The sequence below is a fragment of the Sebastes fasciatus genome, chromosome 7 (genome assembly GCF_043250625.1).
Source record: "Sebastes fasciatus isolate fSebFas1 chromosome 7, fSebFas1.pri, whole genome shotgun sequence".
NCBI lineage: Eukaryota > Metazoa > Chordata > Actinopteri > Perciformes > Sebastidae > Sebastes > Sebastes fasciatus.
In genome coordinates, this window is record NC_133801.1 from 15156626 (window position 1) to 15170369 (window position 13744).

Below are 13744 nucleotides of genomic sequence, written 5' to 3' on the forward strand. Positions count from 1 at the left end.
TGACTTATTAATTTATAACAGAAGATTTGATGCCTTATTGAAAAGTGAATGCATATATTAAGAGATAACCAACATTTATATCTGCTTTATTATCAAATTTAAAGGGCAAACACCTGCCAAAGCCTGTGGCTTCTTCACCTCTCCTGACACAATTCTTGTTTTTTTTTCATTGACTGGATTTTGTGCAGTTTTATATATGTGCAAATAAATAAATACAAATATATATATTTTTAACTGATCCATAAAGCATTATTATTAATAATTAAAATGTGGGTTAGTATCTATTTATAAGCCCTTTTTAGGTGCAAGTGCCATTTAAACTTGTTTTATGTAAGTCATCCTGTAGATAAGGGTTATATTGTGAGACTATGGCACCCTCTAGTGACAGAGAGGAGCAGTGTGCAGCAGTGTTTATTGTTCTCCTGTCTAGTCTGTTTGTTGGTTACCTTTATTCACCCCAAAGTAATTTCTATTCCAGATGTGTTAACTGCTCACTTCAGGTTCAGACCTGCTGTAAAAGCGACCTGAAACCAGATGAGGAGTGTTTCAGACTTGTGGGAGGATGAAAAGTGGAGCTGCTGCTCAGAGCAGCCAGCAGGAGTGCAGGAGGGACTGAGCAGTAAGAGTCAGACACCGGCCGGTCTTTGGACGCTGAGACACACTGAGAGACACACAAACGGTTAAGACGCAGAGCTGCAGGGAGGACGAGGCTTTACTGTCGTGGATAAAGTTTTGGTGCAGCTGCTGAGCCAGTGAAGGCATCATGGTTGTGTCTGTGCGGAACTGGGTCGCCAACGAGGGAGGAAAGCATCTGGTCCTGGTGGGGAGACACTTTTGTCAAGAGATTTTTACATCTGGTCGACTCCACTCTGTTTGTTTTACCTGCAACTACAACTTGCAAATTGTGTTTTGTACAAACTTCCATCCTGAGGAGGCACTACATGAATTGAGTGTTTGTCAGTGCTCTATAGTGAGTTTAATGTACTTTAGGTGCTGTCTCCATACAGCTACAACCATTATATACCATGGATTTATATTTTTCTGAAACATGAGATGCTTATTCAGGGACAGCCCAACAAAAAACATTAGAGAGTCTGTTTGGATTTTTTTTTTTTATTTCTACTGTATGTGTTGCTTATGTCCCAATGATGAATATAAGGCTGTAGTTTATACTGTACATCCTGTGCTGTGTGTGTGTGTGTGTGTGTGTGTAGATGCTGTGGCTGGGAGCAAACACCTGGCTCTTCCTGAAGACCTTCCTGCTGTACTCCACTGGACAGCAGTATCACTACCTCTACAAGATGCTCGGGGTAAGACCTTACACATTTACATACTGCACACTGCATTTATTATCAATACTTAATACTCAATACTTCTAAAGTTATAATCTGTAATTCAGATATAAACAAAAAGTTTGCCCTGCTACCACCCAAATTGAAACTATACGGGTTCGTAACATGTCGCCACTTCCAAATAGATGGATAAATGTTCTAAATATTTAGTTATTAAAGTTTTTATGATGCTATCACTTTTTTTTTTACATCAATAAATAAGTATACTTTCAATTACAATCATCGAAGAAAGACAAAACTTTTATCTGTAAGTTAAACTCTTCCTTTATTGAATATGTGTAAATAGGCTCAAACAATACTACATGGACCATTAAACAACAAAATGTACAGAACAAAAGTTGCTATAAGAAGATTTGGTTTGATGTTTAAAATATTAGGTTCATATCATGTTCATTTATTTCCCCATAATTCTCCAAAAGTCACATTGTGGCCTGGGAGGAAGCTTTAATAGTACATAATTTGATCAGCCAATACATTGTTTAAGAAAAAGTGCTTCAGATTCCTAAGCACAGCATCAGTAAGACTTAATAACTACCACAACATAACCTTATTATATGTACAATATATGCTGATGTCATTTTTATGGCAGATATTTTAACAAGTCACAGTCAGAAAAACACAGCTATTATAAATAATACAATAAAGGATGGCTGAATTCAGGGTCACACTGTCACGGCAAGCCATCGTTAATGTTATTAGTAACACATGTGCTTTTCTTACTAATGACAAATCAAAATGTTTGCTGTGAAAAAGACCTACGCTCGCTGTGTCTGAAATCACTCCCTTTTTCCTGTGTAGTTACTATATTTAACCTGTGTGTCTGCATGTGTCTGCATGTACGCTACTTTCTGCCAACAATCCCACAATGCAATGTGCTGCTTTTTATAGATGCAAAAAATTACAGCTAAGTCAAACTACACCTGTTAGTTTTGACACAAAATGATTCATAAGTGTCCGAAATCTCAATTTACGGCTAGCTATTGAGTAAACTATTGAATATTTCTTATACGGGCAGTAGTGAGCGAGTGAACAAGTGAGTGGTTTTAGACACAGCCCTATTGTCAGATGGGCCCAACACACCTGGCTGTGGTCCGCTCACACAGGTGTTTTCACTTATTCTGCTTGATTAGATTTCTCCTCAGGACTGTGTTTGTGTGTACACAGTGTGTGATTGTGTACAAAGAGATGAATCTAGTTACATGAAATAGCAGTTCAGACGGAGGGAAATCAACAAAGAGCTTCTTTAAAAGCTACATTTCAAGAGTAATAATTGCATCCTCAACAGTGACTAACCACTCGTAGAGAATACATTTCAAATATTCACTAAATTGGCCCCAAAATTGTCCTTGTGACACTTCTATCAGACTGTACGTTTTCATCAGTAAAGGGACTAAATCTCTTGTCTTTGAAGAACCATGCTGCTCCTGGCTTCAGAGACTTCTATTTATATCACAGCAGCAGCTTCTGTGATGGATGGTCGACTGTCACATGCAGGTCTAATGAGTCGGAGTTGTGACTTTAAACTCTGTGATGGCAATCACCCACATCTGTTTGTGTGTGTGTGTGTGTGTTCACAGGTTGGCCGGTCTGTGCTGAGTCTAGGGCCGGTGCAATAGTGACATGAGCCTGGGCCATAGAAATAGAATAGGAGTAGAACCATGGATGTATTAAGAGAACTGGATACAGTGTTGGAGACGGGGCCCCTGTCATTCCTATGAGAGTTGCTCATTGGCGCATGAAGCCTAAATGGCTTGACTTCCGTCTGGAAAAGTACCCGTATCTTGGCGGACCATAGGCAACTGGAACATGCGCAGTAGAGTCCGCTCGGTCACATGACTCGGTCACGGGGTCCCAACGTCACGGTCTGGGTCTCACTCACATGAACGGAGGAAGGGAAATAACTCTGTATTCAGCTATTAGTGCATTTTACAACTTTAAAAACGTATTTTTTTAAATAAGGGCTATTAGAGTGTTCGTACTGGGAAGTTGATTCACCTCAAAAAAAATTATCCGCTGAGTTACAGACGTCTCTTTCCCAATGTAAATCTATGGGGAAAACTCTTTTTGGGCCCAATGGCATCACGTGACTGACACGGAAGTTGCAGTACCGCCGTTTAGCCACTACGAAAGTCCGGATCGTCGACCGGCGCACTTCCTCGGGGCTTGAGTAGAACAGACACTCCAATTCAAATCAACATAGCAGGATGGTCAGAGCAGCGGCTTTATGTGTACCAACTGTGGTAGTTGTAATGGGCTAACTTCCGTATAAACTAAACCGACTTCTTTGGTAATGTTACGAAGCATATTCATCCACACGCTCTTGTCGCGATGTAGGAAAGCACATTGCTATCGCCAAATGAGTGACAACTTTGTTCAGCTAATTTTCTGGTACCAGTGTAGCATTAAAGCATGGTGGAATTAGCAAGCTGAATCAGGAATTCGATTTTGATGCCTGTTGACTCATGTGAGCGTTGGTGTAATTGTTGTCACAAGTTCATGTTGGTGTGTGTGTGTGTTTTATGCACATTTGTGCCAGAGCAAATGCTCGTTGTCTTTGGAGAAAATCATACAAATGCCACTGACATTACAGTCCAATCACCTCAGACTGTTTAAGCTCAGACACCGCCTGTTGCTCTCCACCAGCTGTTTCCTCCCTAATGTTCAAGACCTGCGTTTGGATTGTGCCACTGAAGAAAATACAACATGAGAAATGTGTGTAGTATGAAATAAGAGTAAGATTTGGCAGCGAGCAGTATGTGTAAGTGAGCTATTCATGCACTGCCTGTACGGTGAGTGGGAGGCACAGGGGAGAGAGGGGCAAGTGTGGGCACGCCGCTGGCTCTGACTGAATGCCTCCCTGGAGGGCTTAAGTTTATGTGTGTGTGCACATGCAAGATGGAGATGTATTTCAAAGCTTTAATGCTGTCGAAGGGAATTTAGATTCAACTTCAAAAAGCATCTTATCTCATTCACCTGTATGGTTCAGTGGGTGTGTGTGTGTGTGTGTGTGTTAGTGTGTGTTTTGGTTTTTGGGGATGTACAGAAAGCAGGATATCAGATCTCCTGCTTGTGGTTTTGCCGTCAGCTGCCTTTCAGTGGGAAGCTGTGTTGAGTGAATGTGCGTGGGGAGTTTTTAAAGGGTAAAGGTATCAGACTTTTAAGTGGTAACCTTGACTTGCTATATGTAGATTCTCACTTTGACCTGTTTGTGTGCTCCGTTCTTATATTTCAGAAACCATGCAGTGTGCCTTGTACTTTCAGTCACTTGAACTGCAAATTGTGGTTCCTCATGTCCTCGTGGACTGTAGGTAGATTGTCATTGTCAGCAGCGGAGTTCTTCAGAGGCAGACCCTTAAATTAGCAAAATAAAATGACAAACATGCCCATAAAATCAGCCCAAAAAAACAAACCGTTGATAGCCAATATATTCATAAAAAATGCCAAAACATTTTCTTAAAAAAAAACGTTAAAAGAAGGGGGAGAGTTTAATACTAATACTTTAATAATATGATTTTTGGGATGGAGTATCTCTTAAAATGTTGGACTACAGTTCCACACATGACCTGTCTCTCTCTCTCTCTTTGATCAACACACTCACTCACCTTCAGCTTTCACACTAGTTGTTTGAGTTTCTCAGGGATAATGAGAACAGACGGCACCAGCAGTGCTCAAAGAGGCTGCCAAGAAAATGTTCAGATGTGCTGAGTTACAAGTACATCCAGTGTTTCGGCATGAAAACAGCTTTGATTACTGAGCTGTAGTTTGTGATTCATGAAGTCAGATTACATAGCGTGTCTCTTTCGGTAAATTACACTCTTATCATCCTGGTGTCAGCTGCTGTATCAGCCAGACACGATGTTCTAAGCTGTAGTAGAAAATGTATCTTTATGTATTTATTAATTTGACAGACACTTTTTCCTGAAGTGATGTTCAAATGAGGTACAGTCCCTGTGCCTCAATCTACCTACTCTCGGAAGAGGTAGGACGTCAAGTGATTTTTGAAGACATATTGTGAAGATGATTGTTGTGAATGACGAAAGTTCATAAACCTTAATGGGGCATACAGGTAGGCGGGTGCCATGTTAGCAAGAATCCACAAGAGTTAGTTTATTGTAGAGGTTTTCAAACTGTGAGGCAGAGTTGTAGGGGGATTCAGAAGGAGGGATATGAGGCAAAGATACTCTGTGAGGTGAAAGGCACAGGTATGCTGGTGTTCTAAATACAACGGGAAGTTAGTTTCTGTAGTACTGTGGTCCGTTCACCAACACGGACAGCAATTGCAGCAGCTGTGGCTGTGACACACAGCTCATGGAGGCTATTAAGGTACTTAAGCTACTTCTTTTCAGAGTCATAACTCAGTCAAATATCAACACTTTCAAAGAATGACATTATCATATCGTATAAATGTATTGTATATGAATCAGCATTGGAAAAAAAGATTCCTAAAACTCTACAAACCTGAGAATCATGACATTTTTAAGTTTTCTTCAGTATCAACGTATTTCAATGACAGTTGTGTTGTGTACATCCATGGGCACATTGCACAAATGAACTGCTAATTTTGCCTTTTATTTGCCCCTGTGTTGAAAACCTGTGAACATTTGAAACAAACGACTTGCCCCCAGTGTCAGCCCCGGCTTTATTGGAGTAGGAAAACACAGAATTACTCAGACATTCATCTGTCTTTGCACCCAACTGGAGAGTCGCTTGTGTAGGAAGCAGTAATAACAATAAACTAATCTTTTATTATAAAAGGTACTTTTGAAGGATAATGTGTTTTGATTATCATTTAAAATAGATTCACCTCAGCCATTTGAGATTTTTAAAAGGATATTTTGAATTTCTTTTTTAAACAATTACTAAAGAAGTCTTTGTGTGTCCTCATCCTAACAAAACTAAATTAGTGAGGGATAAAGGAGAACGATTATTAGCCCTCATACTGGGAAGGATAAAGATGGTTTTAAATAACCCTGTGTGGCGGGGATGTCATGCCTCAGGCCCTCAGTGTGCACATTGAATAGTCCAAATCTGAATAGGAACTGCTCAAAAGTTGTATCTTAATCCGCCAGATCACTTTATATCCGCTGCATCAGGCCTCATTTCAACAACCTGCCTAACAATGTGTGTTTGTGTGTGTTTCCCAGCTAGGGCTGTGCATCAGCAGGGCGTCTGCGTCTGTGCTGAACCTGAACTGCAGCTTGGTGCTGTTGCCCATGTGTCGCTCCTTGCTCACCTTTGTCCGAGGAACACACACGGTAAGAAAGAGACTGAAGTGGGAGGAAGGAAAGATAGAGGGATGGGGAAGAAAGGGATTATTGAGTTGGAAAAATACATTACTTATGTCACTTTGAATGATATAAAGTTGTTGATTTTTATGTAAAAATGCAAGAAAACAGTTATAATTTTGGTGCATTATTGGTGAAGATATATTGTAAATGTAGGGAGGGGAAGAGCATAAGTTGAAAATTAGTCATGTGCGTTATATTGAATCCTGTGTTGTAATGCATACGCTCATGCAGGTATCGAGCAGAGAGACTCGCAGACTGCTGGACAAGAGCAAGACCTTTCATGTGGCATGTGGAGTTTCCATCTGCATCTTCTCTGGTAAAAACTGTCACTAATCACCACAGCTCACATGTCTTCATGTATCACTGTATGTGTGTGTGTGTGTGTGTGTGTGTGTGAAGTGTGGATAAATGGACCTGGGCTGGCTCAGCATTCCTGGCGTACCAGCTGTGATGTCCCTCCAGCTGGTCATGTGTGTTTTTGCTGTCTAGTTGTGTGTGTGTGTGTGTATGTGTTGCTGTTCTTGTGAGTCTCCTCTCATGACATCATGGGAGCCCCTAGCAGCTGTGTGTCTGCTGGGTCTCTGGTTTACAGGCTTCTTCCTCTTACTCATTCATATCTTTTTTGGGAAGCCTGGCTTCATATCTGTACAGTAACACGAGACTCTCTTTGTCTCACGAAAAAGACGACCTAAGTCAGCACTAGCCACTTATATACACACAACCACATGCTGTGTGCTTTTCCTCACAGTGATCCAGTCATTGTATAGAAGTCCTGTTGTTGTCCACACATACCAAGCAGATTTCCGTAGCCTCTAAAAGCTTTAAATTTCACATTGGACCTGTGAATTAAAATGTTCAACAACTTAAAGCAGATAGCATGTAGAGGAAAACAGGATTGATTTGAAAGGGATTCTTCAGCGATTTAGTATGTACTTCCATACAACTGCGGAAGTGTGGGGGGCGGGGGTTGATTTATAGAGACAGATTAAAAAGGCGTGGTCAAAATCGAAGCAGCAGAAGCCAAGATATGATGGCTTTAGTTTCTAGTCTGGGTCAAACTCCAGAAACACTACATCCTACACTTCCCATAATGCTACTCGATCGAGTGTATTGCATGGTAAATGCCCATCATGTCTTTATAAACCAGTTTCCAAGTGAACCAAAACACAGGCTGCCTGTGTGGTCATTTGTTGAGATGGACTCTTATAAACGACAGGTTAACATGAGTGGAAGAGGACTGACCTGGAGGAGAAGGGATTTTTGTGTACAGTAGATCAGTGCCGAGTCAAAGTGAAAAAAACGTAGACAGCAATATTTCAAAGTCCGCGATTCCCTGCATAGAAGTGGCTGCTCTTGAGACGAAGAAGATAAATTCGCTCCTTTGTACACGCCCCACAACAAATTCATTTTTTAATTTGATCCGCTTTAACTTGTGCGTTGTGAAACCGAACGAGACTAAATAGAAAATAAACCAAAGTATCAATTTCACTCTGATACGGATTAGCCAAGCTTGTGAAAGCGCCCTTAGTTTAGTGTGTCAGCATGCTAACGTTTGAAATTGTGACGTGCTGATGCAGTGAGATGAACATTTTGTGCCAATCCACCCAAAGTAATTAGGATTCATCCTCTGTGCCAAATTTCATGGCAAACCGTAGTTGTTGAGATATTTCAGTCTGGACCAAAGTGGTGGACCGACTTTTCATTCACAAAGCCGATAGAACGACCCGGCATCTGTTCTTCACTATTGTCATCTGTAAGCTTAAGTCCTATTTCTTCATTGCCATTCACACACATGCACACATCTCCTCCCTTCAGGCAAAGCTCTCATGTTCTAATAGCGGAGTTCCACAGTTCTGAGACAATAAATGACAATGAAGACAGAGAGACCGCAGCAGGGATGGGGGAGAGATACAGACTGAGAGAAGAAAGAAAGAGAGAAAGAGAGGGAGGGAGAGAGGAGGGTGGGAAGCAGTGGGAGTGAGAAAGGATGTGAGTTAGAAAAAAGGACCCTTGTGTCTCATGATTACGCCCTCTAATTCCATCAGCTGTCGAACGGCTGCGTGGTTAGCCTATGATGTCAGGGAGGTGTGTGTGTGTGTGTGTGTGTGTGTGTGTGTGTGTGTGTGTGCATGCGACAGTGAGTCAGGACAATGTTTTGCTGAATTTCTGCTGAATAGACAAAGAAATGTTTGTACGAGTGTCCTCGAACAGTTCATTTTGACCTTCATAATTACGTGTGTGTATGTGTTTGTTTGAAGCAGAGGAGCTGTCCTGTATGTCTGCTGGTGGCTGGACATAAAAATGCGTGTTTTAAATCAGCATTGTGTTTCCCTTTCTCTTCTTCTGTAGTCGTACACGTGTCTGCCCATCTGGTGAATGTCGTCAACTTCAGTGTGAGCTACTCGGACGACTTTCCTGCTCTCAATTTGGCTCGCTACAGAGGAGAGGTGAGACACAAACACATTTGCACTTTATACTTGTGAGGATCCTCATTGACTTGATGCATGGAATATTTTCTCCGGTTTACCTTGCCCTCAGACAGCTATACAGTCTACGTTTCTGACGGGGAACTGAAGCCGTTATCTATGCTCTTGCCAAAGCAACCAGACTCCGTTGAAAAAAACTGAACTGTTACCTTGTTGCCGATTGTGGCAGCGATAGACCAGCAACCCTCCGTGTTCTGCGAGGTAAAATTCCAGGTCTGGTGGTTTTGGTGAGAGCGTAGATGGATACAACAGCTTCAGTTCCCCATTGGAAAGGGCTGTCTGACAGTAAGGTAAAGCAGTGAAAATATTCTAAATATAGCGCACACTTTAACTTATATTGATTTTATTTAGGTAGGCATTTCCTTTAGGTAGCTTAAATACGTTTTTCTACCAGCCCCGTCCACAGCAGTACATTGCTTTGCTCCCGTGTCGGTACTCCTGTCTGTTTCTCCAAACTGGGGGAGTGCCGACTGCCATCTACTGTAGATAATACACTGACTATGGATAAGTACCTCATACAACTCCACTTCAAAACACCTGAACTGAAATGCCGAGGTATGCTTGAAACAAACTACGTTATGCTTGAAACACGTCGTCCAAACACACTCTCCTCAAGGGCATCCGTGGTGTTTCACTCAGTTTCACATAAGAAAAGTGACGAAAGTAGTTGTTTGGTAGAATGAAAAATAGATAGAGCCCGAGAAGGAAGCATCAATCCTGCAACTCACCTCGGCACATTTTTTTTTTTGTGTTTCCTTCCCAGGATCCTAAGCTGATCATTTTGACCACAAGTAAGAAGAACTACTCTTTCTTATACAGTTTTGTGTAAAGACCAGATGTGTGTGTATGCATGTGTATGCTGGTATGTCTTTACTTGTAGCAATGAAGGTGGTAAATGTGTTGCAGATTAGAGTGGCTTTATGCCAAGACGAGAAGAGGTCATGCTGTGTTTAGTCCTCTTTTTCTCTTCTCTGTATATTTGCTGCTTTAGTGGGTAAAATAAGTCATGTAGAAAAAAACGGGATTGCTGGCTAACTGTTAAACTGTTTACTTTTTAAATTGAATTATGTGGGAATATCATAGTGAGCAGACATCTTCACTTACATGTGTCTCACATGTATGTGGTGTGGGATGTTACATGTATCCTGACTTTGTGTCTACGCTCTCTAATTGGCTTCTTCTCTTCAGTCCCAGGAATCACAGGCGTCCTCTTGGCTCTCATCCTCTTCCTGATGTTCACATCCTCCTCCTACTGCGTACGGTAGGTCAGCCAAACCACATTTTGGAAAAGTTTCCTAAAGCCTAAAGGTCACTCTTTAAGTGCGTAAAGTCACCTCAATGATGTCCGTAGGTTGTGCACATTTTGGTTTGTACAGAAACAGGGTATACTTTAAGAAAACAAACATGAAAGAAGTTGCAGTAAAAGAGGACGAATACAGGGTTTGATGATGTTCATTGTTTGGCGTGTTTATGGGGGGGGTCGTTGTGTGTAATGACCCCTTTAATATTGACCTCTGATGTCCTGCTTACTCAGGCTCTCTGAGCTGGAAGTCTGTGCGTCTGGTCCTGAACAAACTCTGACCTCGCTTTCTTCTTTTGTTGTCTCTGCTCTTTTTGTGTCTCTCGGTCTCTTGTTTCCTTATATCACGTTACAATGTCATTATTCCTCATTTACATCTATTTTGGGTGGTTATCTCTCTTTTAAAATATCATCTGTGTTTTAAAAGTAAGAGTTTCTTTGAAAATAATCCTATATGTTATTTTTTCAGGTTGTCCAAATATGAGATCTTCTGGTACACACACAACCTGTTCATCATTTTCTACATCATCCTCATGGTGCACATGGTCGGGTAGGTTTGGGGGCTAAGCACTAAATCCAGTGTGTGCTTGTACGTGAATTTATCTCTGCATGATCCGGTCAGTTTTTCTGCACTGTTGGTACAGATTGTCTCCCTCTCAACCACTTCGTCCAGAACAAGACAAGATAAGATATGAAAGTCACTGAGTGGGCAAATATGCTTGCTTTATACAAATGACTAATATTGTCCAGAAACCCTCACAGGTACTGCATTTAGCATTCAACAGGCAACAACAGCTGTCAGTGTGCTGACTTGACTGTGACTTGACTTGTCTCCTTGTAAAGGGGAGACTCGTGTGTACCTATAGAACCATGTTCATTCACATGTCTTGAGGTCAGAAGGTCAAAGGACCCCTTTGAAAATGGCCATGCCAGTTTTTCCTCGCCAAATTTAGTGCAAGTTTGGAGCGTTATTTAGCCTCCTTCCCGACTAGCTAGTATGACATGGATGGCACCAATGGATCAAAATGCTCCCATTGGATAATGTGAACATTCATATGTAGTTTATTGTCTTTTTCAATAACCATACCTCAGAAATCCTAAATATCACTAAGATAACCAAACTAACATCACCTTGATACTTGTCTTTTCCGTTAGAGGAGCTCTGAAGTATCAGACCAACATCGAGGCCCACCCTCCTGGCTGCCTCGGGGCCAATCAGAGCAGCACAGAGCAGCAGGGCGCGGAGCTGGAGCAGGGTGAGGATGAAGAGAGGAGATGCGGAGAGGAGGCTCACTTCCAGCCACACTACCCCCAGGTCTGTGAGTGTGTGTGGGCGGTGCACATCTATTATGTGTATCTTGTCATTTAAATGTATTTTAGTGCGTGTTGAAGGAAGTGTACAAACCTGTAATAAGTGTGTGTCTGCGTTGTAAGTGTTGTACATGTGTGTTGAGTATTTGGGAGGTGTTGGAGGTTAGTCAGTCCTGGTTTATTAGAGGTGCAGTGCTGTAAGGGAGGGGCAGGCATCCTCTTTCTACATCAAGGCCTGTGTGTTTCTTCTCGCGTGTGTGATTATGTGTTTGCACGTGGTCGTTAAGCAACGTGCTGGTTCCATAAAATCCCCCTTAAACCCGATTGTGCGCTGCAGGGTTTACTGGAGTTGTGAGCAATTAGTCCCCTACAGGTAACTGCCAACAGAAACAAACCGAAACACCACACACTGAGATAGAAAGATGAAGAGATTTGGCATGTGTTCTCATGAATATACTCTCTTTTTGATTCAGTGCCACCTTGTGTTTTGGTAAAACAAATTGGGAGAATTGAATGACGGCAACTGATACAACATAAGATTCCCAACGCTTGCTGTATCAGAGCTAACGCTGCACTCTTCATATCACATATACTGTAATTATGAGCTAGTGGGAGGCTGATGTTTTAATCAGTAATGTCGAGGAGGAATCTTTGACAAGTACAATGTGTTCACTTGGCAAAAATAACTCTTGGAATGGGCATAAATTGGTGGCAAAATTACTCCAAAGTCACTATCGCGGGCAATTACATCTATTTAAAATCCAAATTTAACACTAATGCAGTTGATTTAACTAATTAAGACCGACTGCTAATACACTGTCTATTCGTATCTGTTTTCAAATATGTAACACAGTAAAAAATAGCTCATTTCTGCTCAGTTGTAATTTATCTGGCGTGATTATAAGGGAAGCAACAGGGGTACCCATCTAGGATACGTGCACGATTCCAGATGGCACCAAAGTGGCCTAAAAACTAGCTAAAACATGTTGACAGAAGCTGATGTACTGAAACATTTTGATAATGAACTTCATCATTATGAACTTTGAGCTGCTCAGTACAAGAACAGCAAGACTCCATCTTCACCTCAGAGGATATGATTCATGAAGGCTGTGAGCAGAAATGTACACTTATACATGTTAACATCTCTGCAGGTCTGTGTAAAGAAAGGCGTTATGGGTAACCAACAACATCTTGTGCGGTGCAGCGTGTCAGACAAACTGAGTAGTTGGTCCAACTTCAAGACAGACTTTATAACGTTAATGTTAAACCCAAAATCTGTAGAAGTATGGAAGAAAAATGCCACACGAACGCTCACACACTGTTTGTGTAGATACCGAGAAGCACGTTGCAACCTTAAAGGAAAACTATGGTTTGTTAAAACTTGGGGTTTATTTTTGTAGCTATGACCGTTGTTTTTTTTGGTCGTGTTACTAGAACTATGTACTCAGTCACCAAAGTAATAGAGTAGTGCAGGAATGAGTCCTAAAACCCTGAATTGAGTTAGCATTGTAGCACTTCCGGTTCCTTGTCTCGAAGTCAGTGGGTTTTAGTTAGATGCCTGAAATAAGGTCTGTTTAAATGTTTGAAAGTCTGTGTTTCTCTTTGTGTATATGTAGACATGGCTCTGGGTGTCCGGTCCTCTCTGTCTTTACTGCGCCGAGCGCCTCTACCGTTACATCCGGAGTAGCGACCCTGTTACCATAGTGACAGTCATCAGGCACCCCTGCGATGTCATCGAGTTGCGCATGCTGAAGAAGAACTTCAGAGCTCGTCCTGGACAGGTGAGAAGACATGATATTTAATCTCCAAACATTCTCTTACATCTCAGTTGTATTTTGTTACTTTGCTATTTATTTAGTCTAATGATGTTTTTGAGGAGAATATAAATTCATCTGATTCTTTCTTCTGTGCTTCCAACTTTGTTTCTCTCCACATGCTTCCTCTCTAATCCTCTCTTTCTCCCCCCCACTCTCTGTCCCTCTCTCTCTCTCTCTCTCTCTCTCTCTC

At 41.6% G+C, this 13744-nt stretch overlaps 1 protein-coding gene across 1 annotated transcript in view; it reads left to right on the forward strand.

Moving 5' to 3' along the window:
• Positions 1 to 439: 439 nt before the first annotated feature.
• Positions 440 to 13744, forward strand: part of nox4 (NADPH oxidase 4) — a 21840-nt gene continuing 8535 nt past the window's right edge. Inside the window, exons 1-10 of the mRNA XM_074641838.1 lie at positions 440 to 820; positions 1215 to 1310; positions 6497 to 6607; positions 6872 to 6956; positions 8990 to 9087; positions 9890 to 9917; positions 10315 to 10387; positions 10896 to 10976; positions 11582 to 11741; positions 13354 to 13518. Coding sequence (XP_074497939.1) covers positions 764 to 820; positions 1215 to 1310; positions 6497 to 6607; positions 6872 to 6956; positions 8990 to 9087; positions 9890 to 9917; positions 10315 to 10387; positions 10896 to 10976; positions 11582 to 11741; positions 13354 to 13518 — 954 coding nt within the window. The 5' untranslated portion in view covers positions 440 to 763. The remainder of the gene's footprint in view (positions 821 to 1214; positions 1311 to 6496; positions 6608 to 6871; positions 6957 to 8989; positions 9088 to 9889; positions 9918 to 10314; positions 10388 to 10895; positions 10977 to 11581; positions 11742 to 13353; positions 13519 to 13744) is intronic.